Here is a 25,489-nt window from a genome sequence, read left to right as displayed (position 1 = left end):
ATGTGGGTGAGGTGTCTGTGTGGTGGGAGAAGAGGGAGCTGTAGCCCCAGACATACATACATACATACATACATACATTCATTCATTCATTCGTTCATTTTTTTTTTATTCAGAATGTGTTTGATGAGCATGTAATGTTCAGGGTGCTGGAGACACAGCTCTCCCTGGCCCTCCCTGGGTTCATGACACGTCCACCCTGCCCTCCCTGGATCATGCATTTGCTTGTTCATTCACGCGGGCAGCCCATCCTCCATTCATCCATTCACCAGCATGTTTCAGTCCCGAGTCAGCCTACCCGGAGGAGGCGGGGCCTGGCGCCAGCCTGAAGACAGTGAGGCTGGCCAGTAGATTACCTGTGTCGGGGTCAGTGGGGAGGCTGGTCGAAGGCCCTCAGCCTCCGTCTTGACCTTGCTGCGCTTATGAATGACGATGGGATTGACGGTGCTGCTCACAGCTGACTCACTGTTCTGCTTGTTCTGAAGGGGGTACACAGGCAAACTTGTCACACAGGGACAGCTCAAACTTCTGAGACCCTTCCCACATAGACTATTTGCGCCAACCCTTGTGTCTGAAGTTTGAGAAACAGTTCTCCCAGCTCGGTTCTCTGGCCATGGGCATGGCCAGGAGACAGCCCAGAGCTCAGCTTATCAGCGAGCACCCCGCACCCCCCACCACTGTCCATGAAAGTGGAACAGAGGCCCTCTCTTTGGGAAATGCTGGGCACCCTCCCTCCTGACCCGCAGCTCCAATATCTCAGCCCCCCAGAGCAGCAGCGGCTCTGGGTCTGAGAACAGGACCTGGCTAGCCCAGGGAGCAGGACCAAAGGGCTGGTTCCTCAGGACAAGGAAGCTAGCGCAATAGTATCAGGAGTTGTGACAAAAACTGAAAGCTAATGCCAGAGGGACCTGCTAGGTGGCCACATGGAGCCCTGGGGTAGAGAGGAAGGACATCCTAGAAAAGGGCCCTCTAGAATGTTGTGGTGTCTGGCCTTCCTCCCCAGCACATGGCTACATCCAGGTTCTGCCAGGTGGGCGGCCTGGGCAATCACTTCACCCCAAGAATTGTTATTGTATGTGCTAAGCAGGACCTAGGTCTACATGGGGCTCTGTGCACACGACCTTGTATTTGCACAATGACCCAATGTAGGTAGCAGGCCCCACTTTGCAAATGTATTAGTTTAGGCTGAAAGAGGTTTCAGGCAAGTCAGGATTCAAAACATGGTCTAACTGATTCCAAAGCCTGTGCCCTTTCTGTTAACCAATGCTGTCTCTATAGCTCCATTTCCTCATTTACAAAATAGGACTCCATTCATTCACCAAATACTAATGGCTCCAACTGTGTGCCAGGCACTGTATGAACATACCCAGGCATGGCAAAGGCCCACAGGAAATGTCAAATAAGATGACCTTTGGTGAACGAAATAAATCAACAAACAAAATTGAAACTCACAGATACAGAGATCAGACTGAGGTTGCCAGATGGGGGACAGGTTGAGGGGACTGATGAAAAAGGTGACGGAATTAAGAAGTATAGATTGGTAGTTACAAAACAGTCACAGGGAGGTAAAGTACAGCTTAGGGAATACAGTCAATAATATTGTAATAATTATGTATGGTGCCAGGTGAGTACTGGAAACATTGAGAGGAATACTTTGTAAAGTATATGGTTATCTAATTACTATGCTGTACACCTGAAATACAAAATATTGAATGTAAGCTATAACTGAAAAATAAAAAAAAAAAAAAGATGGCTTTTGGTAAACCCATCCTCCAAAACTAAACTGCACGATATTAATTATTATCCATTACATCATCCATTTCACATGCTGCACATAGAGTACCTGTATTATGTCAGACTCTGTGAACTCTAGGATTTCTCCATCTACTTATTGTGTTTATTGGCAGGGGGGCGGGGGCAACTGCAGAACTGAAGCTGGGCACTTTGACCACGTGAGTGCAGGCAATGTTAGGACCCCACCCAGGCCTGCCATCCCGCATCCAGCCAAAGGCGTATTCACTCATGTGGCCTCTGCACCCGCTAGACCTGCACCCAGAGTCTTTCCACAAGTTCCCAGTGAGCAATGCAATCATCAGCCCTCGTGGAGTCCAGAAGAGTACACAGCGGCCCAAGCCCTGCTTCTGCACCCACCTACCTGGTTGGCATCACTCAGACAGTTGCTGCTGCTGCTGAGCTGGGTGGGTGTGGTGTTGATGGAGGTGAGAGCCATGGGCTGCTGGGCCAGGAAGGTGGGCGAGGGCTGGATCAGGGGCGGTGTGTGTCCGAAGGCTGAGCCCAGGCCCCTCTGCTGGCTCAAGATCTGCTGGTAAGCCACGGGGTTGATGGGATGGGGGAACGTGAAGGCTGGACTACAAAGAAGAGCAGACAAGGTGACGGAGCAGAGGTGGGAGTAGGGGTGGTGGCAGGGCTCTGTTCAGCTAATACTTCTGGGCAGAGAAGACCTTGCTTAGGGATCAGGATGGGCATGTGCTAACCTCACCATCACCACGGCTTTACTTCACTCAAGAACCAGCAGTGGCTCCCCATTGCCTGCCATCTCAGGCCTCACCTTCTCTGTTTAGCTCTCAGGCCCTGCCCCAGGATGCAGCCTTCACCCACAGGCTGACCTCCAGGAGGTGCCAGATTCTGTCTCACCCCACACCCTGGCCCTTCCTCACTCTTATACCTGAGATGTACCCCTGCATCACTGCTCTCTAGTTGAACCCCATTTGGCCTCTGAAGCCTGTTCCAATGCCCCTCATCCTGGAAGTGTGCCCTGAGCCCTCCAGCTCTTCTTTGACATCTCCTGCACTTCTAGGCTCTATCACGCCACCTGCATATGTGCCACTCTTTCCAGAACAGGATACTGAGGAAAGAATGGTGACCTCTATGGCTAAGCCACAAAGGATGCTGTGGCTACCTCCTTGCTCTCTCAGATCACTGGCTCTGATGATGGCCGGGGTGGAGGGTGGCGGGAGGAGTAGGAATCAGCTGCTATGTTGTAAGAGGCTCCAGTTACGAGAAACTAAAGCTCCTGCCAACAGCCCTGAGTGTGGTCATCTTGGAAACAGCCTGAGGCCCAGTAGTTCAGGTGACTCCAGCCCTGGCTGACATCTTGATGGCAGGTCAAGGGAGGCCCAAAACAAAGCTGGGCTCATGTTCCTGACCCTCAGAGGTGCTGTGAGATGAAAAATGCTTGTTGTTGTTTTAAAGTGCTAAGTTTAGAAGTAATTTGTCATGCAGCAAAAGATAACTAACATATTTGTTATCACTTCTATTTCTGGGTCTTTGGGCTGAGCTCTGACATTCCTAACCCTCTGGCCTCTCTCAGGATGGTCAGGGGATGCACATGGGTTTCAGTCAAGTAGGTTGGAGTCTGTGTCCTGAAAATATCAAGGGCTGCACAGAGGGATAATGGTGCTGATGTAGTTTGGGGGTGACTTGTTGTGACCAAGTGGGAAGCCTGTTGCTAGCCAGAGACTGTCATGTCCCAAGTCAGTGTCACTCCTGCCTTGTGTGGCCCCCATGCTGGTCAATGATCTGGCTGCTCCATGACACCCACTGAAATACTAGGAAAATCACGTTTGATTTCATGATCGATTTTTGGAGACAGGTCCATCTTACTTTCCACATCAGAAATGTGTTTGGGGCACAAAGTCCTGTCTTTGTTCTCGGGTTGAAAGCGATGACCCTCTCTACTTGCCTCCCCCAAGCCCCATCCAGCTCCCAATGCTTGGCCCTCTGCTTGCAGGCTGGGCTCACCTGAGGGTGCCCGCTGACAGGTGCCCGTAGGAGCCACTGGCTGCTGAGCTGCTGCGCGAGTTGTTGATGTAGGCCACCAGGGAGTTGGGGGAGGTCCGGATCATCCGCTGCAGGTCCAGGCTGGCGTCTGAGAGCGGGGAGATGGACAGCGCCCGCTTGCGGCTCAGGCGGGGCGTCACCCGTGGGCTGGAGAAACGTGACACTGTGGGACAGCCAACCCGAGGCATGTCAGCATCATGTGTTTGGGGGGAAGTGGGAAATGGGGGACTGGCAGGTCGGGGACAGGAAGAGCCTGTGAGGATGATCTACAGGGAGATGCAGTTCTGCCACTTTTCAGATGTGGACTCTTGGGCAAGAGAACGTAGCCTTTCTCAGCCTTAGCTGGCTGACCTATAAAATGGGACTGATCCACACATGGTGTGGTGAGAATTTAAGAAGCACAAAAGCACAGTACAGGTGCTTGAGTGAGTGAATAGGATCACTGAATATACATTAGTGCCCTTCTTATTTGGTATGCAGAGACCAGAGCTGGATCCAGCAATGTGTAAGGCATGACAGCAGACTGCACAACATAAGTGAACCCACCCATGAAACCAGCACCAGGTCAGGAAACGGCCTGGTTAGTGCCCAGAAGCCCCTCTGTCCTTCCAGACCCACCCCGAGGGCAGCCACTATCCTGGCTTCTAACACGCAGCTCAGTCTTCCTATTTTTGAGTAGCTGCCTGTTTATGTAAATGAAATTATAAATGCTTTCTGATTCATATTTTTCATTCAACACTATAGTTTGTGAAAGTTCTCCATGCTGCTGTGTGGTAATAACGGGCTCTTGTAGAAAGTTCCACCGGGTGACTCTGTGGCCAGGGTAGCCTGCCGTCTCCCTGGAGGAGGGGTCCTATGGGGGCTGAGCAGGCCTGAGCAGGCAGAAGCGGGAAGGCTGGGCGTCAAGAGCCTGGGAACAGCGAGCACAGGCATGGGGGTGGGCTGGGCTAGGTCGTGGGGAGCAGAGAGGCAGAGTGTATGTTCAAGCAGCACTAGAGTTGTTTGTTTACAGGGAACTCCTCCAGCCTGAAAGGAATCTGGAAGCCACTAAAGGGAGCCAGCAGGGTACAGGAAGAGGCTATTCCAGGTATGTGAAATGCAGGGCATGGCTGGCAGAGAACTAACATGCCCCAGCTGTGTGCCAGGCGTTTCTCACACTTCCCTTCACTTCCTCCTCACCACAGCCCTGGACATCTGCACTAGCATACCCCTTTTACAAAGAGGAAACAGGGTTCAGGGAGGGACTGGACAGGGTGGAAACCTTGGCATGTGGAGAGTTATCCAGTGATGCTGTCAGACCATTTCTAGGCCACTGTTTTATCCAGCAGACCCAGAGCACTGATTGGGGCGGGGGCTGTAGGACGAGCTGTCTAGAGCCATGGCAGGAGAGCCTGAAGGGGCAGGGAGCCCCAGACTGGGGCAGGTCCTCCTCCTTTCCTGCAGTCACATAAGAGCAGTAGGCTCCCCCTACTCTCGGGAGATCCATTCCAAGAATCCCAGTGGATACTTGAAATCTCAGATAGTAGCAAACCCTATACAGATATGGATGGACGGACAGATAGATGTTTTTTCCTGTACACACATATATATCTTTTCATGTCAGTATATGCCTTACAGGTGCTAGGTGCTATTCTAAGCATGTTAAAGTATTAGGTATTTGAACCTTCATAACTGTCCTATAAGGAAGGGGCTATTATTTGCCTCTTTGTACAAGTGACAGAACAAGTAGCTCGTCCAAGGCCAGACAGCTTTGGAAGAGAAACAGACTGGAAGGCAGACAGATGGCTGCCAAAACCACCTACCTCACAGCTTCTGCTCAGGTTGAGGAGGAGCGGTATCTTGGGGAGGGTGCCCCTGGGGGAATCACACACATATACACACATACACACGCACCATGTTGGGGCCCACGGGCTGTGTCTGCCAGCCACAGAAACCTGACACTTAGTGGCTGCCACAGAGCATGTTACTTAGCCCTCCTGAGCCTCTCTTTGCCCATCTGTACAACAGGGGCAGTGCGGCTTGGCTTGCAGTGTTGTCGTGAGGACACATGGGAAGTATGAAGGACGGTGCCTAAGACCAGCAGAGCTTCCACAATGAAACTGTAAAGTGACATAGCTTCTTCAGGGGCCAGAATGACTGACTAGCCTAGAGTTAATACCGGAATAAAGGACAGCAAGTCTAGAAAAAAAATCCCTGGGCCACACAACAGTACATCTGTCACTACACAGTCACTCATCTGTCCATTCAGACGTCCTCTAAGCCTCTTCGTTCTTAAATACTGAGTTCACACCTCGTCAATTCTCACTTTAAAGGAAATTCAAAGTAAGATACAAAAATGAATCTGCCAAAAGACTCCTGTTCCTTACTTATGAGCTGCATGGGGGCAGGGGAGGGGGGAGATCTAACATCACGGAAAGTCAGAAATACATGCATCTTTATGATAAATTTTACAAAAAGATTTTGCTAATATTTGGATTCCCACCCTCTCTTTCGCCCTTAACAAGAGGAAACAGGCCAAATCTGACAGTGATATTCATCTCTGTTATTTCCACCCCCTCAAGGGAAATATGTTTATTAATGTGCCTCATCCCTTGATAAATTACTAAATAGAAAGAAAAGCCTGGCACTCATTTCCCGTGGCTTCTCCTGTGATTTATGACCAGGATTGGTGGAGCCGTTGTATCTATTCATCTGTGGATGCGCCTGTTCCTATGCCCGACAGCCTCCGGGTGACTAGCCACCAGTCCACCCTTACCTAGAAAGATGTCTGGCACTACCCATTTCTGTTGCCACCCACATATAGGCCCCATTTCACCCACAAGTTCTTTCTTTTGCTCATTCATGTGTTTGTTCATTCACCCATTAGATCCCTGTGCAGCACTGACAGTATGCCAGGCACTGGGCTGGGCACTGCGGGGACTGCAAGCGAGGAGGACCCTTGGTCCTGTACTCCCAGAGCTCACCTTCTGGGTGACAAATGAGAATAACGGAGGCCACACCAGCAGCATTCGTTACGTGCCACCTATGCTGGACGACCCTAGGCAACCCCAGAGTGCTCAGGGGGGTTGCTTTCCCTGGGATAGCCAGGAAGGGCAGGGGATGCGAGGACAGGTCCTGGGCCCAGGCCAACCAAGGTTCTAATCCTATTCAATAGCTTTGAACTGGGTGGCTTTGGGCAAGTTCCTGAAACTCTTAGAGCTGGTTCCCTACCTGTAAGATGGGCCAACAGCACCCGCCTCTGGGTTGCTATGGGCTACTGACCAGCATATCATCCACAGCTCTGGATGGACTACTGTGGACCCAAGAACCTGAGTTGAGGGCAGCCAGAGGGATGCAGGGAACTTGGCTCTGAAGGAACTTCCAGGAGCCATTTTTTTGCCCGATGTTAACTGTCCTGAGCACAGGGCTGGTGGAAAGGGAACACACCTTCCTTGGGGACAGTGAGACACAACTTTGTGGCAAGGCTCATGGGCCCCGACCCCTTAGTGATCAGGGAACAATCCTACATGGCCCAACCCCTCATCGTTATTTTCTGGACTCACTGAGGCAAAGTTTCAAGGACATTCAGCTTGAAGATCTTAACCCACTCCACACTTGGCCATCCAGAGCCCCCTCATCTCCCTCATAGAGACAACCTGGGCTTCAGAGCCCACAGGCTTGGGGTTGAGGCTGACCAGAACCACTTCCTATTTCTGTGATGTGGATAGAGATACTTAGGACTCCAGGCTCAGCTTCCTCATCTGTAAAGTGTCTTCATAGAGTTTGTCTTGTAGAAATGTTTGTGCAGGTTTACCAGATGACCTGTATGCACCATTAGCTTCTGCATGTATTCAGCAGCCCTGCCCCTCCAGAACCTGCAGGCAGGTCTCCTCTGCCTCAGTCTCTCCTCTTGTTGGCAGCTGGGCACAGACTTCCCGCCTGACTGGGGCCTCTGCTGTCCCTCCATCAGCTCCTCCTGCCTCTCTGTGGTGTGATCAATGTAATTGGTTTCTGAAAACCCCCCTGGACCCACAGGCAGCATAAAGAACAGGCGTCAGAACGAAGGTGACATCCGAGTCAAATTAGTGTCAATACGACAATAAAATATACAGCTCGAGGAAATACGGGCTGTAAACAAACAACATTTCAATCGGAAACATTTCAATCTTCTCAATGTGGTGGGAGTGGGAGGGGGTGCAGCTGCTGCTGTGCTGCTGTTAAATCACTAATACTCAACAGCATAACACGAGAAAATTCCATTTTAGGGCTCTGGTGACACCCTGAGAATCCCCCACTCTCCAGAGAACCACTAGGCAGAATGATAACCTTGGATTCCCTGACTGGTTATCTATCACCTTCCAATGTAGCATCACCCCTCACATTTCCTGCTATAAATCAGACTCCTTTAAGAACAAGAGGCAGTGGGCCTTCATCAACCACCAGGAGGCCAAACAGCTCCCAGTGGAGGGAGGACAGGCTTCCACGGGAAATGTCCTTTGTCCTGCCCGCAGCCTGGCCTCCCTCCCTGGGAGGATGGCAGGGCTGGTTTTTCAAGTCAACGGGAGCCCCATCACAGGCTTCTTTCTCCACTTCCTGGCCTTTTCTCTGCCACCACGATGTTTTCCCCAACATAGGATGTGTATGTGACCCAAGCAAGGTTATTATTACAGGCTTGATGGAGACAGAGACGCCTTCTTCCGATATTATCAGGTTCCCATTTCAGAAAACAAATACAAAGCTCCATTTTAAGATCCATTTATTTAACCCCCAAAGGCAAGTCTATTGAAAATGTAGTATTAAATAAAGAATTGTGCAGATGGAACTTGCCTACGGTAAAAATTGGGCTGGTGCTTTGCCAACAAGTGGACTGGGGATGCTGCTCTGCTGGATGCTGACCCAGGTAGCCTTCCTATACACCCTCGCCCCAGGATGCCTCAGCCTGGCAGACCCACCTCCACACTCTGGCTTGACACTCAAAGCCTCTGGAAAGTCCTGTCTGTCCCAGAATTCTGCCTCCTCTTGGAATGTGAAGGGGAAGATACTGAGAGAGGAGGCAGGGGTGGCCCTAGGACGTTATCCTTTGTCCTGCCAAGGAGCCTAAGCGGACCAGCACCATGAGGGCAGGACTCAGCAGGCAGTGCGCTGCTGTGTCCCTGGAATCTAGATGCCTGGCACATAGTAAATGCTCAACAAATACCCTCAGAATGAACTAGATAGACACATGCACGCAAACACACAGAGAGAGAGGGCCCAGACTTCCTGGCCCAGACTTCCTGACTGTCCGCAAGCTCTTGAGGCCCCTTGCACCTGCAGAGAGCTTATGTGTCATGGCATGTTTATGGATAGCTCCTAACATGAACACACATGTCCTCAGAGAGTCACAAGGCCCTTCCACAGGTGGTCTCCTGAGCTGTGCTGTCTGAGTTGCAGGCCTGCACAATTTTCCCTGCCAGGGTCTGAACAAAAAGAAACTCGATGGGAAGATCCACTCACTCCCTCAGTGAGTGGACTGAAGATTCCTAGGAGGTCTCTTCCCGGATCTGTGCAGCCAGGCCAGCAGAGAACACTGCAGTGGGAGGGCTTTCTGGCCTCCCATGGATCCTAGAAGGGGCAGGGCCAGGACACCCCAGAGCAGGTCTGGGCTAAGCGAGGTACGGGCCGGGGTAGGGAGCACTGGAGTGTCTCAGGGCTGCATGTGAGCAGCACATCCACATTGAACCTGAACAGAAATACCTAAATCATTTTAAAAAGCAGAAGCAAAGGTTCTGGATCTAGTTTCAGCTAGTTGGAAAAAAAATCTGTATTAAGTAATGACAAATGCAGGAGACCACTCAACTGCTCTGATTTCCTTGGGTTGTAACTTACTGGGAACAAAGGAAAAGAAATCATCTGTAACTGGAATCCATCAGGGTTCAGAATCACCTGCCCCCACCCCGATCCCGTGCCTCACTCAGCCTGAAAAGCTGATATGCCACTCAGGCCAGTGGCGAACCTGGCAGTACCTCCTTCTGCACCTTGAAGCCAATGGCATTCTCAAGACAGAAGTGCAGAAAGGATTGCGGTGGGGGTGATGAGTTAATCAGCAGCAGCTGATGTGAGAAGGGCGCTCTCATGCCAACTGATGAACTCACCTCCTCACTCCCTGGTTCTCAGATGCTCAGCCCCCACACATGGCCTAATGCTGAGCACTCCAGAACACAGAGCTGCCCTGTTCCCAGCCCTCTTCCAGGCTCCCTGTAAGTGGCAAGCTGCTTGCCCCAGCACAGTTTCTTTCCTAATGGGTTTGCATCTTTCTACCCCAGGTTCTTATGTGACTGCCACTCACTCATGTGCTCACCCCCCTACACAGAGGCCTGCTCCTTGGCAGCCACACTTCCAGACTTAGAATATAGATAGAGAAGTGCCAGCCAATACAGTCTGAGCACCTCAGGTCCCAAAGGTGGACACTGGGAGAGGCGCAGAAGCCCCAGGAGGGAGGAGCAGCTGGGCTGAGGCACGACTGGGGAAGTGTCCTAGGAGACATGCCGACTGACCCGAGTCCTAGGGCACAGTGCGGGATTGAGCCAGGCCAGCCTGCAAGGAAGGGCACTGCAGGCAGGAGCAGGGGGAGCCCACAGATGCAGGAACTAGTAGGAATGCCACATGCAAATGGGGAAGGAAGAGGCTGAGAGGGAGGCCTCTCGAACCACGTTATTCAGTTTGAATTTTACCCTGAGGGCGATGGGAGCCCCAGGGACTGACTGCGGAATGGCCAGGGGAAAAGTGATGGTGAGAGGCCGTGCTAGGAGGGTGGTAAGTGGAAGACTGGAGGGAGGGTAGATGAGGCAGACTAGGCTGCCCTGGGGAAGGGTATGGATGGGGTGGGTGGGTGGGGCAGGGCTGAGGAAAAGGTGCCCAGGAGGACTGCGGCACCAGGCTTAAGCAGGGGGTAGACAGTGATGCCAACAACCAAGAGACAAAATCCTGCAGGAAGTGGTGGATTAGGAAGTCAGGAAAGGATACTTGTGGAAAGAGATTGAAACTAGCATTAACTGAGCACCTACTGTATGCCGGGCACTGAGCTAAGTTCACACAGGAGCTCTCATTCAGTGTGGCTAGTTCACACAGCGCGCAGGGCTGGGCATCACCGTCAAGACCCTGCTCCGTCCCACCACCACTCCAGGCCCCAGCTGTCACAGCGAGGACATGTCACAGACAGTGAGGACATGTCACAGACCAGCACCGGTCTAGACCTGCCCACAGCTTACCACGCAACCACTCTGCTCACCACCACCTCTACGAGCACCCCGGCTTGGGTCCAGCTGCTCTGGGCTGGGCTGGAACACACCCTCCCGGAGGCCATGGCTCACCTGGCTGGTCATGTGTGCAGTGCTGTGCTGCCTGGAGGCGGCATGCTCAGGAAACAGCCAACGGCACTAGTGACAAGAGAGCTGGGCTTGGAATCATGACTCACAACCCAGGCAAGTTACTTGTTATTGGGAAGTCCAGTTTGCTTCATTTTAAAGCAGGGACAGTAATTCCAGCCTTAGCAAATGGCTGAGGGGAGTCACATGCAGGGATGTACGTAAAAGCACAGAACAGAGGCAATTCTCATTCTCACACAGCAGGTGCTTGTGTTTGCTGATTTGGCCTCTCCTGCCCTCTGCATGCCTGACCAGACCCTGCAGCCATGGTTTCTCTGGGGCTGCCCATTGTCCAGTTGGCCTAGTGCCATCCACCTGGGGACCCTGGAAGGTGGGACCCATTTGGGGTCATCTGACATTAGGACATGGCTGTTGGAACACAGTATCAACTTTTATGCACTAGATTGTGGTTGCCTGACTTCTCTCTTTGACAAGTCATGTGTACACAACCTCACCATCTGCCAATACCCCTCCTGCTCCCTGAGGGAGCACCCACAGGGCCGTTAGGAGGAGAGAAGGGGAACGTGTGGATGTATGTGTGCTCAGGGGCCAGCAGGCTGGATTTCACACTCTATACCAGGTACCTGGTGCTGAGCTAAACACCACCCTGGGGAAGGCACAGGGAGGGGGAGAGAAAGACCCAGAGAGCAAATTCTAGTCACGTTCCTCAGGGCATGTCGAGAGTGACATGGGACAATACCCAAGAGAGCTGCATTGGGAAGATGGAAGTGCTCTTCCCCAGCAACACTCTTGTGAGGGAACACTCTTGTCAGGAGCTCAGGAACCATACACGATGGTTCTGGCACGTGTGCACTGAACAGAGCAGAGAGAAAGAGAAGGAGCCAGTAGAGGTGGGGGTGAGAAGTCATCCGAAGAGACTTCCTGGAGGAGGTGCAATCTCAGCCAGGCCCTGGGAAGTGAGGGGTCCTGCTTTGCCCCAGCTGGTGAGGGCAGGATGTTCAGGGCACAGTACTGGGGGTGGGAGGGGCCTGTGGGGTGCAGGGGCCCATCTTGAGCCTTGCAGCTCTGCCTAGCCCCACAGGACTGCCTGCAGGCCAGCAGGTACCAGGACTTCCCTGTGTGGCAGGTCTCCTGCAGGCTCCTGTCTGTTCCCTGTCACCAGGGAGTGAACGTGCCATCCCAGGCAGAGATTGAGGAGAACAAATCTGCAGGAGCCACCTGCCAGGCTCTTGCTGTGGTTTCCAGCTCTATTGTCTGGCCTGGATCCCAGGTATCTCTGGGCTGGGCTCCCAGAGCAGCAGGGAGAGTGGCACTGACCCAACAGCAGCTCCATCCTGACCCCAGGGCATACAGTCAGGGGCTGATGGTGCTCCTGCGAGAGCAGCTGTGTGACTGGCATTTGGTGGGAGGGGGAAGAACTTGGTATATAACGGGCACCAAGACCTTTATCTATGAACACCTGATCTGCTGCTTGCCAAATCTGCCTGGCTCAGTTACTAACACCTCTGTCCTCCAGTACTTAGGCCCAAGACCCTGGGGCTGTCCTTGAAGCCTTTCTTTCTCCTTAACTCCACATTCAGTCTGGCAACAAATTGAGCTCTAGCCTCAAAATCTGTCCAAAACATGACCACTTCTACTAACCAGACCCCTGCTTCCACACTGCTCCTAAATCTCTTCTCAGATCAGCAGTCAGGGTGAGGCTACTTTTAAAAATAAGTCAGATCTCATTACTCCTCTGTCCAACTGCCTCCAAAGGCCCCACCCCACTCCCCACGAAAGCCAGCCTCACTAAGACTGGCCCACAGGACCGGTCCCAGAACTCTGGCACCCGACTCCTGCTCTGACTCACGGCTGCCAGGCCCACGGGCCTTCTGGGCATTTCTTGAGCTCGGAAGGCATACCACTGTCTGCTTACCTAACTGGATTACTCTTCCTGCCTATTTCTGCACAGCTCATGGCTTTCAATTCTTTGTTCAAACATCATTTTTCCACAGAAGATTTCTCAATGTCCTCATTTAAGATGGCACCCCCCCCCCCCGACCCCGGTTCTCCCTGCCCCTTCCCAGCGTTGTTTGTCTCTCTCAGTATGCTAGAAGTTTCATGAAGGCAGAGGTGAGTCGTATTGTTCCCTGGAGTGTCTGCAATTCCTCAAACACTTCCTGGCCCATGAAGTCTGTGTGTGTGGTTCAGACATGGCCCCTGTGGACAGCAGTCCTGGCAGGGATTGGGATAAATCCCAGACCCCTCCTGAGGGCTCCTCACCCCCAAGGAGCAGTAAGCACCCTTCTCGGCTCGAGAGGGTACTGTCACCCCATCCCCAGTCCTGCTCCCTGCTACTGCCTGGCCCAGCACTCACCGTCCACTGGATTGAGGTAGTCGTGGAGATGGGGTGTGCCAGTGGCCCCCCCAGTCTGCATCAGCAGGTCCCCATATGGCGTGGGGTGGCCTGCCATGAGGGTCATCTGGTGGTAATAGTCTGAGGGATTGGTGCCTGGTGGGGGGAGGCCAAACAGTCCTCTCTCCTTAAGGTGCTCATGGGCCACTGTGGGCAGAAAGGAAGAAAGAAAGAAGCCGTTAGAATCTGGCAAACTCTCTCTCTCTCTCTCTCTCTCTCTCCCCCTCCCTACCTCCCTCTCTGGCCTGGGCAGTCCCCCTTGTACTGTCTAGTCTATCCTCTGCTCCTGAGCCCTGTGTCCCCCTGCTCCCCAGTCCATGTCCCCACTGAGCAGACGAGTAGGATGAGTGTGATTCTGCTGATGGGGTGGAGGACCAGACTCTGGCCTCCTCTCCACATTCTTCCATTTTGTCAAAGCCATAAACCCCATTCTTTCCTTCCCCTCCAAACCACACGGAAGCCCATAGCTCCAAGCCAACAGGGTCCATGGTCCAGCAGAGGCTTCAAAGGAAAAGGATGTGAACACAGAAGCCAGACAGCTGGGCCCTGTCAGTCGCACTGAAATGCAAGGTGAGATCACAGTGGAGAGCTGGCCCGGTCTGTCCAGGTAGAGCTCCCCATCTGCCACAGTCCGCCAGCTCCCCGTCCCCCAGCTGGCTGCCCCCACCCTTGCTCAGCCCTGCCTGGGCCTCAGCAGGCAGGGAGGGCAGACTCACGCTCTCCAGGGGCCCTCAGGGCTGTGGTGCCAGGGAAAGGACGGGGAGCTTGAAGACCACAGGTACCCATCACAAGTGCTACCATTTACCAGCTGTGCAAAATGGGAAGATTCCACCTCTCTGAGCTGGCTTGGTCCTCCCTTTGTAAAATGGGGTATTAATACCCACGACTTCAATTACCATTACAAATGACAGGAGCAGCCAGTGTATGCAGAGTGCCGCTGTGTCTGTGCAGGCACAGTGCTGAGGGAATCAGGCATTCTCTAATTTTGCTATCACCACAACACAGTGAGCTGAGGGGCCACTTCCCTCCCCTTGGCAGATGAGACCTCAGCACTTAGAGAGCTGAAGATCTTGCCCAAAGCCACACAGCAGGTAGTTAGACTCTAGAGCTCAAGTTCCTAGCCACTGTACTCCACAGATTCTCTGCTAGTGGTCTTGCAAATACCAAAATCTCATGTGCACTGGTCAGAGAAAGGAAGCCAAGAGGTAGGAGAGCCTGTTTTCTTCCTCCTCCTCTTCCTGTTCCGTCCTCTAGAGAGCCCTGGCCTCCAGGCACTCTGATGCTCCAAGGCCTCTGCCTGCCCTGTCCATGACAGAAACACCCTCCTCCCTGAAGCCTTCCCCAGAGTGCCCATTCATCCTAAGGGCACGCACGGTCTGGCCAATGCTGCCTCAGATCACTGGTGAACTTCCCAGGCCTCCTGCAAGCAGCAGGCACTGGGGCTGGCACAGCCGACATCCCTGCCCTCTGAACCTGACATGCTATCTCCAGTCACCCGTAAGCTTGGGCCAGGGACTGTGCGACCTCTGGGTATCCGAGGGGGTAGGGTCTTGCAAATTAGCCATATCCTCTTTGGTGCTGAACCCATCCTTGTGGTTTCGTGTGTTTGGGGCCTGGAAAAGTGGGTGTGGTAGGAGCCACATCAAGTTTTATATCAAAATCCGGCATAAGATCAGAGCTCAGTCAACTCAAAGTCTTCAAGGGCAGCCCTGTTTCGTCACTTAACTCTTCATAGGCTGTATCGCTGTCAGCTGAGTCCTTAATATTTGTAAGATCTCTGGGAGAGTGCGCTGTTCCTTGTGCTTCCTACAGACATGCCGCAGGGCCCGCTCTGGCCCAGGCCCAGGAACTGCTGGTTTCTGCCTCCTCCCTAAACTAATGTATATCGGTTTCCTAAATTTGCTATAACAAGTTAGTACAGCCTTGGTGTTCACTGCTGTTCATAAAACAGAATTTTATTCCCTCACAATTCTGGAGACTAAAGTCCACAGTCAAGGTGTCGGCAGAGCCCCACTCCCTCCCTCCAATGGTTTTAGTGGAGAATCTGTTCCTTGCTGCTTCCAGCTTCTGGGGGTGGCTGGCTTCCCTGGCTTCTGGCCACATCAGTCCCATCTTTGTGTTGTTTTCTCATCTGTGTGTCATATAGGGACACTTGTCATTGGATTTAAGGCCCCAAGTGGAGAATCCAGGATGATGTCCTCAATTCAAAATTTCTAGTGTAATCACATCTTCCAAGGCTCTTTTGTTCAACCAAGTAGTGCTGTCGGGTTTGGGGATTAAGACATGGATTAATCCTCTTGGGGCACCACTCAGCCCACTACACCCCGTGTGAATGTCAAGGCCGAGGCAGCACTTAGAACCTGGTCTGCATCCTCATGCTCCAGGCCAGCCCGTCACTGGCTGGGTCCTCAGCAGAGGCATGGGGAAGCACTGGCACACTTTCCTGGACACAGTGGCTCGATGTGGAGGCAGCATAACCTTTAAGCACACCTCAGCTAGGTCAAGGCCATTCAGGGGACCCACGCAATGTTCCGAGCTGTGTTTTAACCCCAAGGGGCCATTTCAGAATGGTGCCACATTCTGAATGGTGCCCGGTCATTTTCAGGTACTGTGGGTGCAACCATTTGCCTTGTCTATTTTCTCTTTGATGACAACCAGGCAAAGGGCAAACCTCATGGCCAGGGAGACAGGCCTGATGCTTCAGGGAGCCTTTCTGGACATTTGGAGACTGGAACCCTTTTCATTGTGAAACTACAGCCTGAGTCTTCTCAGCTCTAGAGCTCAGTTTCATGTCATGGTCACATCAGGAGCTGGAAGGGGACACACTCCTCTTGGCGGCGATGCAGGTGGTAGTGAGGAAGTATCCATGGGGACTGTGTTTCCGGAGCCTCTGACCATAGGCTCAGAAGTGCACACAGCAAGGGTCCTCCAGTTTGGCACTGACTTGGCTAAGAGGGAAAGTTTCAGTGGGCAGATTTTGAGAAGATTCACCTGATTCCTTTTTCTTTTTACCTATTTTATTTTATTTTTAAGTTATCTATATCAGAGCACTAGTTGTTGTTTTTTTTAGATTATTTATTTATTTATTTATTTATTTTTAGAGAGTGGAGGAGGGAGAAAGAGAGGGAATGAAACATCGATGTGAGAGAAAAACATCAATTGGTTGCCTCTTCTCAGGCCCCCAACCAAAAACTGAACCCACAACCCAGGCATGTGCCCCGACTGGGAACTGAACTGGCAACCTTTCGGTTCATGGGCTGGCGCTCATACCAGCCAGGGCCAGTTGCTTATTTTTTTTAACTTTTCTTTTTATTTTCAACTAAAGTTGACACACAACATTACATTAGTTTTAGGTGTACAACATAGTGATTAGACATGTATATAACTTACTAAGTGATCACCCTGATAAGTCTGGTACCCACCGGACACCACACAGTTAGTACTCACCGTCAGCAGGGCTGAGACCCCTGGCCGCAGAGATGGTGGGGAGCGTGGGGCTGCTGTGCACAGCACGGAGGTAATGCTCCATATGGGGGCTCACGTATGGGTGGGGGGCGTTGAAAGGGGACTCTCCAGGGCCGGCAGGATGTGGGGAAAGCCGGATCAATGAGATGTCAGAGATGACGGGGCTGCCACTCAGGACAGGAGGCCTGCAGAGACAAAGGGGAGCTTTCTAAGAAGGCATGGCCTGCTGAGGAGGACACGCAGGGAATGCTGCCAAGCAGCTGAACCAAACAAGCAAGCTGCACTTTGCACTTTGTATGCCAGTATCCTTTGGTCACCCTTCATACAGTCTGAAATCTCATACGTCAGCCAGTGGATGCAGGTTGAAAGCTCCTGGTGAGGCTGTCCACCCACCAGTCTTGTGTTGGGGATGGAATTCTCTGCACACATGACTGTACTTGTTGGACCACAGGCTCAGCAGGTCACACACCTGTGCAACCTGTCACCATTGCTTCCCCAGTGCCTGGCTCAGGGCTGAACACGTCGTGATAACAAATCAATTCTTGAGAAATGAATGAAGGCATGGATTTGCAAATGTATGAAAAAATAGAATATGGAAATATACGAAGAACTCACATTCCTAACAGAAATGAGAAAAAGGGGAATCAGGAGATAACCTGAAGGTGGAGAATTTTTGGCTTCAGTTGGACAGTCACTGCTGTGAAGTACTCAGCACAGGAGAAGCTATGAAGGAAAAGATCAGGATTCAAGAAGAGTTTTGAAATCGTAAGCCATAACTAAAAGTTTAATATATTTTTTAGCTTCCCTTACATGAAATTCTTCCTAATGCTAACAAAGCCTCCCTTCTCAGATGCCCATCAATGATCAGGCATGAGCCTGCCTTGGTCTCTCTGGTTCAGGCGCTCATCTGGGGCCTCTAAGCAGTTGCTAGCATGTTAGCTGCAGGGGTGTTTCAAGATCATCTACTCCAAAACATCCCCGTTGAAGAAAAATCACAATTAAGTCACTGGGAATGAAATTTACCAACATTTAATTTTCACATTTTTTCAGAAAATAGGGTCCCTCTATGACTTGGCAGAGTGCAAAGAAATAATATGTGTTACAATCAGGCAAACCTGGGTTAGAATCTCAGTCTCTTAACAGCTCAGTATAACCTGGGTATTCAGTAGCCGAGACCACAGGCCCATCAGCCAACACAGCCGAGGATGCCCGTCCAGAGACCTCCTCCAGGAAACCTCCCAAGATGTCCCTCAACTCAGCAGCCCTTCGTTGTGCCCTTACCTGGCATCTCAAGACAGGCTGCCTGAGTGTCAGCATCATGGGCCACATGGGTGTATTTCCTTTTTTAATCCAAATAAAAATTTCACTAAGTCATTTATGTCCATTTTACAGACAGGAACACAGCCAGAAAGGCTAGGTCCATTGCCTAAGGTCATTCAGATAGCAGGTAGTGGAGCCACAACCAATCTAGGTGGGCCTCAGCCCATCTCCTCCGCAGAGAAATGGGTGCTCCTGATGACTGGGGTTCTTTGTGAGAGGGGCTTAGGGAGGGCATGATCGGGGAGGGGCAGCATCTGAGAATGGGAGGCATTCTCTCCCCCCACCCCGGTTCAGCTCCCTTTTTGTCTTCATCCCATCCCACCCCATCACCACACACAATCCAGTCCCGTCCTCAGGAGGGAGCTGGAACCTCTCCCCTACACTGTTGTGAATGACTGATAAGGATCCAGGGGCAGAAATGTTCCAAGAGATGTCATTTGCACAGACCAAAGAAAGCCAAAGGAATAAATTTCAAATGGCAGAATTCCAAGCATTATTAATGCATTTGGGGGATGAGGGGGCTTCCCAGCAGCACTGAAATGACATCAAAATTGCCAACCTACAAAGCCGGTCCTTCAGGGAACAGACCTCCTTTTTCTTGGAAGCTTGGTCCCATCCCAGGGCCTCACTAAGAGTCCCCAGGCAGGCAGGGTGCTGCCAGTCCTGGTGAACTGAGGACCATGCCATGGGGCCTCATCAGGAAAGACATCTGCAAGGGAAATCTAGAGCCGCTGCTTTAGGCTAACCCCCAGCTGCAATCTCCCTTTCTTTCTTCTATTGCCCTGCCACTCACTGTGGGGGCCTGGCCCTGGTCTCAGTTGTGCCCTGTCCAGGACTTGAATTTCTGGTAACTGAGCAGAGACTCAAGGAGGTGGCCTTGAGGGTGGGAGAAGGGGCCAGCTGCGGGAGCTCATTTTGAAAGATGGTTGTAGTCTCCTATGTGGCAGATACGCATGCACACACACTCATACACCTGCAGGCCACGGTCAACAGGACTGCAGAGTCAGCCTTTTTGCAAGCCATGTAGTCTGGACACTACCCTTATGCATTGCCTTCTCCCCTCGGTCCAGTTCTGAACTCATCTGAGCCTGGGTCTGCCAGGTGTTTCTTCATATATTTGCTCATACTCCCAAGCATTTGCACTGTGGTGAGCTCTGAGCCCAAGTGGACAGACCTGCTTATCAGGTAAGCAGTGGGAAATCTGATAAAGGCTTCAGCATAGGAAAAAATTCTCTAAGTGCCTGTAAGTATGGGGAAAGGCTTCTCAAAGAACGGGAAATTTGGGTTGGATTCTGAAAGATGAATAGGAGTTTATGAGTATCAGCATGTCCAAAAAAGGATGGAGTATAACGGGGGGGGGGGGTGTGTGTGTGTGTGTGTGTGTGTGTGTGTGTGTGTGTGTGTGTGTGTGTGTGTGTGTGAGAGAGAGAGAGAGAGAGAGAGAGAGAGAGAGAGAGAGACAGAGACAGAGACAGAGAGAGAGACAGAGAGGTTATGCTGGGGGGTTGGACCATACCCATGGAACACTTCGGGCTGGACCTGCATTGGGCTGAGAGAGAGAGAGAGAGAGAGAGAGAGAGAGAGAGACAGAGACAGAGACAGAGAGACAGAGAGGTTATGCTGGGGGGTTGGACCATACCCATGGAACACTTCGGGCTGGACCTGCATTGGGCTGGATCTGTATGGGACCATGTCCATTCTTCTGCTGAGGAAGGCAGGTAGGATGGCACGTGACCCAAGATCAGTTGATCAGGGCATCCCCTATCCCCAGGCACCGTGACTGGTTCAGAGATGTGCATGTGTATTTAAGACAGCAGCTTTGGCTGGACCCTTTGAGAAGGAAGTGCTCTCTGTCCATAGGGATTGTTAGCAAGTAGGATGTAAGTTCGATTTAAAAGAGAAGGAAACTGCAGCTCAGGATAGTAATGAGACTTGCCTAGTGACAAAGCTGGAATGGACACTGGCCTTTCTGACTCTCTGAAGTCAGACTTGGTACTGTGACATCTCCAACAGGCCACCAAGAGCCAAGCTTCTGCCTCTGCTGTCTCTGCCCTTGAGAAGTTCAGCTTGGTATCCCCTTCCAGACCTCACCTTAGTTGGTCCTCATGCTGACCCTGGGGGTGGGGTGCAGGCTGAGGGGAACCTTCACACATGTGGGTAAAGTATGGACTTTCTGGGCCAGAATTATGACTCTGCCACTTATTATGGACCTTGGTGGTGCTATCTGCCCCCGAGCCTCTGTGTCCATGCCTGCAGGACGTAGCAATGGAACCTACCTGAAGGGCAGCTGTGGGATGGGCTGAACTGGTGTGAAAAGCGTGCAGTGTGGCCCTTGGGTGCTTGGTAGGTGTTCGGCCAGTCTCGGCATCTCTCTTCTTAGATTTAACAATGAGTAAACGGAAGAAACTCACAGGGTGGAAGGATGTACCCAGCCTATATCTTCCAATATCAGGTCCTAGGACCCTTCCCCATGTGCTGGCTCAAGAGTTTTGAAAGGAGATGAAAGGGAAGGCATAAGTGATGAGAGCCGGGCATGCCTTCATGGAACTCTCAGTGCCACATTGGCTGGGCCTAGACCCGCAGAGACAGAGCCATCTCTGGAAGACGGAATGATGGGGACCCGTTCCTAGAGGATGTGTGGCTTCCACAGGGCTGGAAGAGTAAGAGGAAGACTTCGCCTGGTGGGTAGAGAAAGGAGGGTGTCTGACCCACAGCACAGCCAGAACCAAGGCACAAGGGCAGGAACCAACGTGCTCCTTAATGCAATGAGAGGAGGGGACGGAAGGGCAGGGATCGGGGCCCCTGCACCCCACCCATGGAGCCTGTTTGGAGAGGCAGACAATGCAGAGCTGAGGGGTGCTGAGTCACGCAGACACAGCAGGAGCCGCTCGGGGTCAGGAGCTGAAGGAAGGGCCCTGGTAACCCAGGGATGCCCCTTCTGATGGCTTTGTGCAAGGGCTTTCTCCTGGGCAGGTTAGCAGGGCCAGGTACTGGCAGGAGAGGGTTCTTTGTGTCCCATTTTGGCTTGGTGATACTGATTTTAGGTTCGTAACCAAGAGAACTGTGAAAGAGTAATTTTCTATTGTTTTAAGTCACCAAGTTTGCTGTAACTTGTTAGGAATGGCTATAATACGTCAGCATAGAGTCTGGTGTGGAGTAGACCCTCGGGAGCCTCCAACATTGCCATCATTATTACTGTCCCCTTTCTTCTGACACTGTCAGCTCTCAGAGAGCAGGGTGCGTGTATATTTCTTGGGATAGCCCAGCCACCAAGGTGTTCCATCAATGGCCCTGCTGTGAGGGCATCTGAAAGCTGCACTCTAACTCCCGTGCACACAGGGCTCTGGAACGTGCCTTCCTGCCCGCTGCCTGGATTACACAGTCACTGACTCCCCATAGGTGAATGTACCCTGCAAACAGCCCCGACACGCCAACCCCCCTGCCCTAAGGACAGCTTGCTCTCACACACGAGTCCTGCCTTTGGGCTGATATGCCGCCACCCACCAGGATGATAAAGCCACGGAAGAGGCCGGCAGGGTCAGAGTGTGCAGGCCATGACCCCTCTGCTACAGCCACACTGCTCGGGGCCAGGCACCCACTTTCTCAGAAACACTGGGCAGGTGGCCTTAGGCCCCCTGATCTGCTGGAAGGAAAGCAGATTCCCTAAAGACGGCCTTGCCACACTAAGCTACTCTCAGCCCCAAACCAGGGCTCCTCAACGCCAGGGCTGGGTGGGCTGGGCAGGCGTTTGCCTGCTCGCAGCAGGGCACGCCTGCTCCCTTAGGCCTACCATCAGACAGACAGCTCTGTCGGGCTCCTCTGGGTGGAGTTCAATCTCCTCTTCAAGGGTTTGGGTTTTGTTATTTTTGTTTTTCTGTTTTTTGGGGGTTTTGTTTTTGGTACGTGAAACTATACATTGGCAAATTTGCTTCCACATTTTCCAGAGATTAATTTAAAAAGTTGCAGAAATCAAGTTCTTTTCAAAATACACTTAAGGGGGTTTACAATAGTAAGATATACAATGAATTCTTTTAGAAAGCACGAGAGAAATGCTCCTGCCCAAACCAGAGGCTAATTCTCTTTTTTTTTTTTGCCAATCTGCACGTTCCTCTGTGTCTGGGCTACACCTGTCCATGTAGAGGAGGCTCTGTAAACCAGTAAGCAGGACAACCATAAATAGGGCTACACCCACCACATCCAGCCATTCAGCAATTTGTTTGTATGTTCATGCATTATTCCCTTTGTCAGCCAACACTCACTGAGCATGGGCCTCTGATGGCACTCGGTGGCAAGCCGGAGGTCTGCGGAAGACTCAGCTAGGACCCCACACTCAGAAGGTGGGGCACGTGGTCACAAACTGACTGACAAGTGCAAGACCAGATCTGATTGACCCCAACATTCCCAAGGTCCACTCTAAAGCTACATGTGCCAGAACTCAGCAGGGCACATGAGTGTCCCTGAGGCTATGGCAATGACAGGCTGCCAGGGTGATGCTGCTGAGCAGGTCCACCAGATCCAGCCATGAGCTCAGGAAATTACAGACCCCCAAACCTATAGTTCACAGGGTGCCTGAATGAAAATCACAATGCTGGGACCTGCAGGGTTATGGAAACAGCGTGGACACTGACTGTAGCCTGCAAATAGAACACAAGGTACTGGAGCAGAGAGAAGGGTAAGAAGGAAAGAATTCACCCACTCTACTAGGGCAATCTGAGGATTCCTGCAAGAGGTGGCATCTGAGCTAGGCCTAGAGTCTTTCAGGAAATGGAAAGAGACCAATGAGTAGTGAAGGTCTGGTGTCCTGAGATAGGAGAATAGCTGAACAAAAGGTAGGTCACATTGGGGAACAGCTAACAGAGTCCAGGGCCTGAAGCTCTCACCAGACAGCTGGGTGGGAGGAGATTATATGGAGGTAATCATAAAGGAAATGTTGATAACATGTTACAGTAGGAACTTCTCTTCATCCAGGGAATGAAGAGAAGAGGCACAAACTGTGGAAGGTTATTTGCAACACATGTAACTGTAGCCTTACAACATAAAATGCTCATTCAAATCTATAGGAAAATGACAATCCCATAGAAAAATTTTCAAAGTTGCTGAACAGGTATTTCATAAAAAGGAAATATTATTGGCCAATAAATAAAGAATACTCAGCTTCATCAGGAATCGGAAAAGAAATTAAGTCACAGGGAGATGACATTTTGGCAAAAATTTAAATGTTGATGACATCATGCTGCTAACAAGGAGGTGGTGCAAGCTGAGCCTTCAAACCCTGCTGATGGGAGTGAGGTCAGCAAAACCACCCAACAAAAGTCTGACAACATCAAGGAGGGTTAAAACGTGAACACCCTCTGACTCAGCAGTCTTATTCCCAGACACACATTCATTCTAAAGAATAGGCTGCTCACAGGGCCTGGAGGATGGTGCAGGAGGATCCACTGCAATGATGTTCAAAACAGCAAAGACACAGACACATCCCAGATGCCTGTCAACACAGAGCAGCGAGAACTAATGAATTAAGAGCCCTTGCAATAATGGGTGCATCTGCATGTGGAAACGTGTTGTGAAAAGCAAGTTCCCCAGCAATACACCTGCAATGATTCCATGTACATAGAGCACACAAAGAAAAACTGAACAGTGAACTGTTTGGGGGAAGGTGTCACCTCCAAGGTAGATGCTACAGATGTTGGGGATGACAAACTGCAAACCCCAGAGCGTGTGGGGCGAAGAGGCTGGGGCAGGGCAGCAAAGGGGCACATGGGACTCCAAAGGTGCTGCCCTATCCCTAGGCCCTAACCTGGGCAGGGTACGAGGATGTATGTCTTTATATTTTAACGATGCTTTTGCTCTTCTTTCATATGTCTTCCATACTTAATAAAATAAAAAAAAAATTTTAAGGCTTAGCGAGGTGGAAGCTTTGGGCTAGCAGTTTGCTGGGGTTGGGAATGGAGTGGCCACACGGCTGGTAGTGAACTTGTGTGGGCTGCTGGAAAGCGTGTGCAGGTTCAGTGGTTGTCTCCCTGGTCACCCAGTGGGTCCACCTTGGCCGCTCCATCTGTCTGCCGCCACGGTTCGCTCTGGCCAGTCCCAGCCCGCCCAACAGGCCTGCTCTGCGCCTGACACACATCTGATTACACATGCAATCCGTTCGACCCTCCGCTCACCCTGTTCCCGTTACAGACCCGCACACTCCGCCAGACCTAGCTGAGCGCCAGCTTTCAGCTGTCACTCCCTACACAGAGCTATAATAAAGAAATCACTGTTTTCAGTTGACAAAGAGCAGATTTCTTACTAAGTAAACACTGATGTTTTGGTAGGGAAATTAGGTTATAAAATTGCGCCTACAAAGGAGGCCATACAGATGGACTTGGTTAAGATCTAGCCACAAAGGCAACAGGGGTTAATTCAATTGCCTACCCTTTATCACATTTTTCCCCCCTCGGAGCAGGAAGATAGGAAGGTTATCAGTTTTTCAAACATAAAACTCAAAAAGCATAAAAAACTAGAAGGAAGTATCAAACCTTTTTCCCTACCAAAGTGATAGCTAGTGCAGAGCTGGGGTGGGTGGGAGGCCTTGGACTTGATCCATGTGTCAGGGGTGGGGGGCGGGGCGGGCAGGAACACAGCTGGCCCCAGGGAAGGGCTCTGGGGGAGCTGGTCAGGATTAGCCCTCTGCGGGTGACCTGTGGCATGCGTTAACGTCCAGGCATGAGGGGCCTTTGTAAGAAGAGCATCCCTTGTCTGAGCACAGCTGAGCGGAATCTTCCAGAAAGTCATGGCTTACTGGGAGCAAATGTGAGGGGGCTGAAAGGGGATCCCTGGGTAGGAATGAGTCATGGGGTCTTGGGGGTTGGAGGGAGTCTTTAGTAAAAGGGGCAGTTTCATTAGACTTCACTAGGGGTTTGGGTTTAAGCCATTGGCAAAGGCCTCGGGGGAAGGAGGGCTACAGGCAGGGACACTCCCCCCAGTGAGAATTCCTCAGCTCTGCCCGGCCTGCCAAAGTGGTGTGTGGAATTTCCTTTCCTGGACTCCTGTCAAAGCTAGATGGATAATCCCAAATAGTTTAGATAAACGTCTTCTTAGAGGTGGGTGTGCTGCCGATTTTTACCAAGCTTTTGAGTCCATTAGAACGTGCTCTAAAAAGGCATGGGAGTGCGGGCCCCTCACC

At 51.6% G+C, this 25,489-nt stretch overlaps 1 protein-coding gene across 1 annotated transcript in view; it reads right to left on the bottom strand.

Moving 5' to 3' along the window:
• GLI2 (GLI family zinc finger 2) overlaps window positions 1–25,489 on the bottom strand; it is a 245,604-nt gene that overhangs the window by 23,426 nt on the left and 196,689 nt on the right. The window contains exons 4-8 of the mRNA XM_054575022.1: window positions 16,984–17,186; window positions 13,498–13,683; window positions 3,760–3,961; window positions 2,153–2,366; window positions 354–476 (exon numbers count right to left, since the gene is read on the bottom strand). Coding sequence (XP_054430997.1) covers window positions 354–476; window positions 2,153–2,366; window positions 3,760–3,961; window positions 13,498–13,683; window positions 16,984–17,186 — 928 coding nt within the window. The remainder of the gene's footprint in view (window positions 1–353; window positions 477–2,152; window positions 2,367–3,759; window positions 3,962–13,497; window positions 13,684–16,983; window positions 17,187–25,489) is intronic.

This window comes from Pteronotus mesoamericanus, unplaced genomic scaffold (assembly GCF_021234165.1).
Source record: "Pteronotus mesoamericanus isolate MK-2021 breed Mesoamerican mustached bat unplaced genomic scaffold, CSHL_Meso_final contig_27, whole genome shotgun sequence".
Lineage (NCBI taxonomy): Eukaryota > Metazoa > Chordata > Mammalia > Chiroptera > Mormoopidae > Pteronotus > Pteronotus mesoamericanus.
Note: the sequence above shows the minus strand (reverse complement) of the source record. Positions and strands in the feature narration are given on the sequence as shown.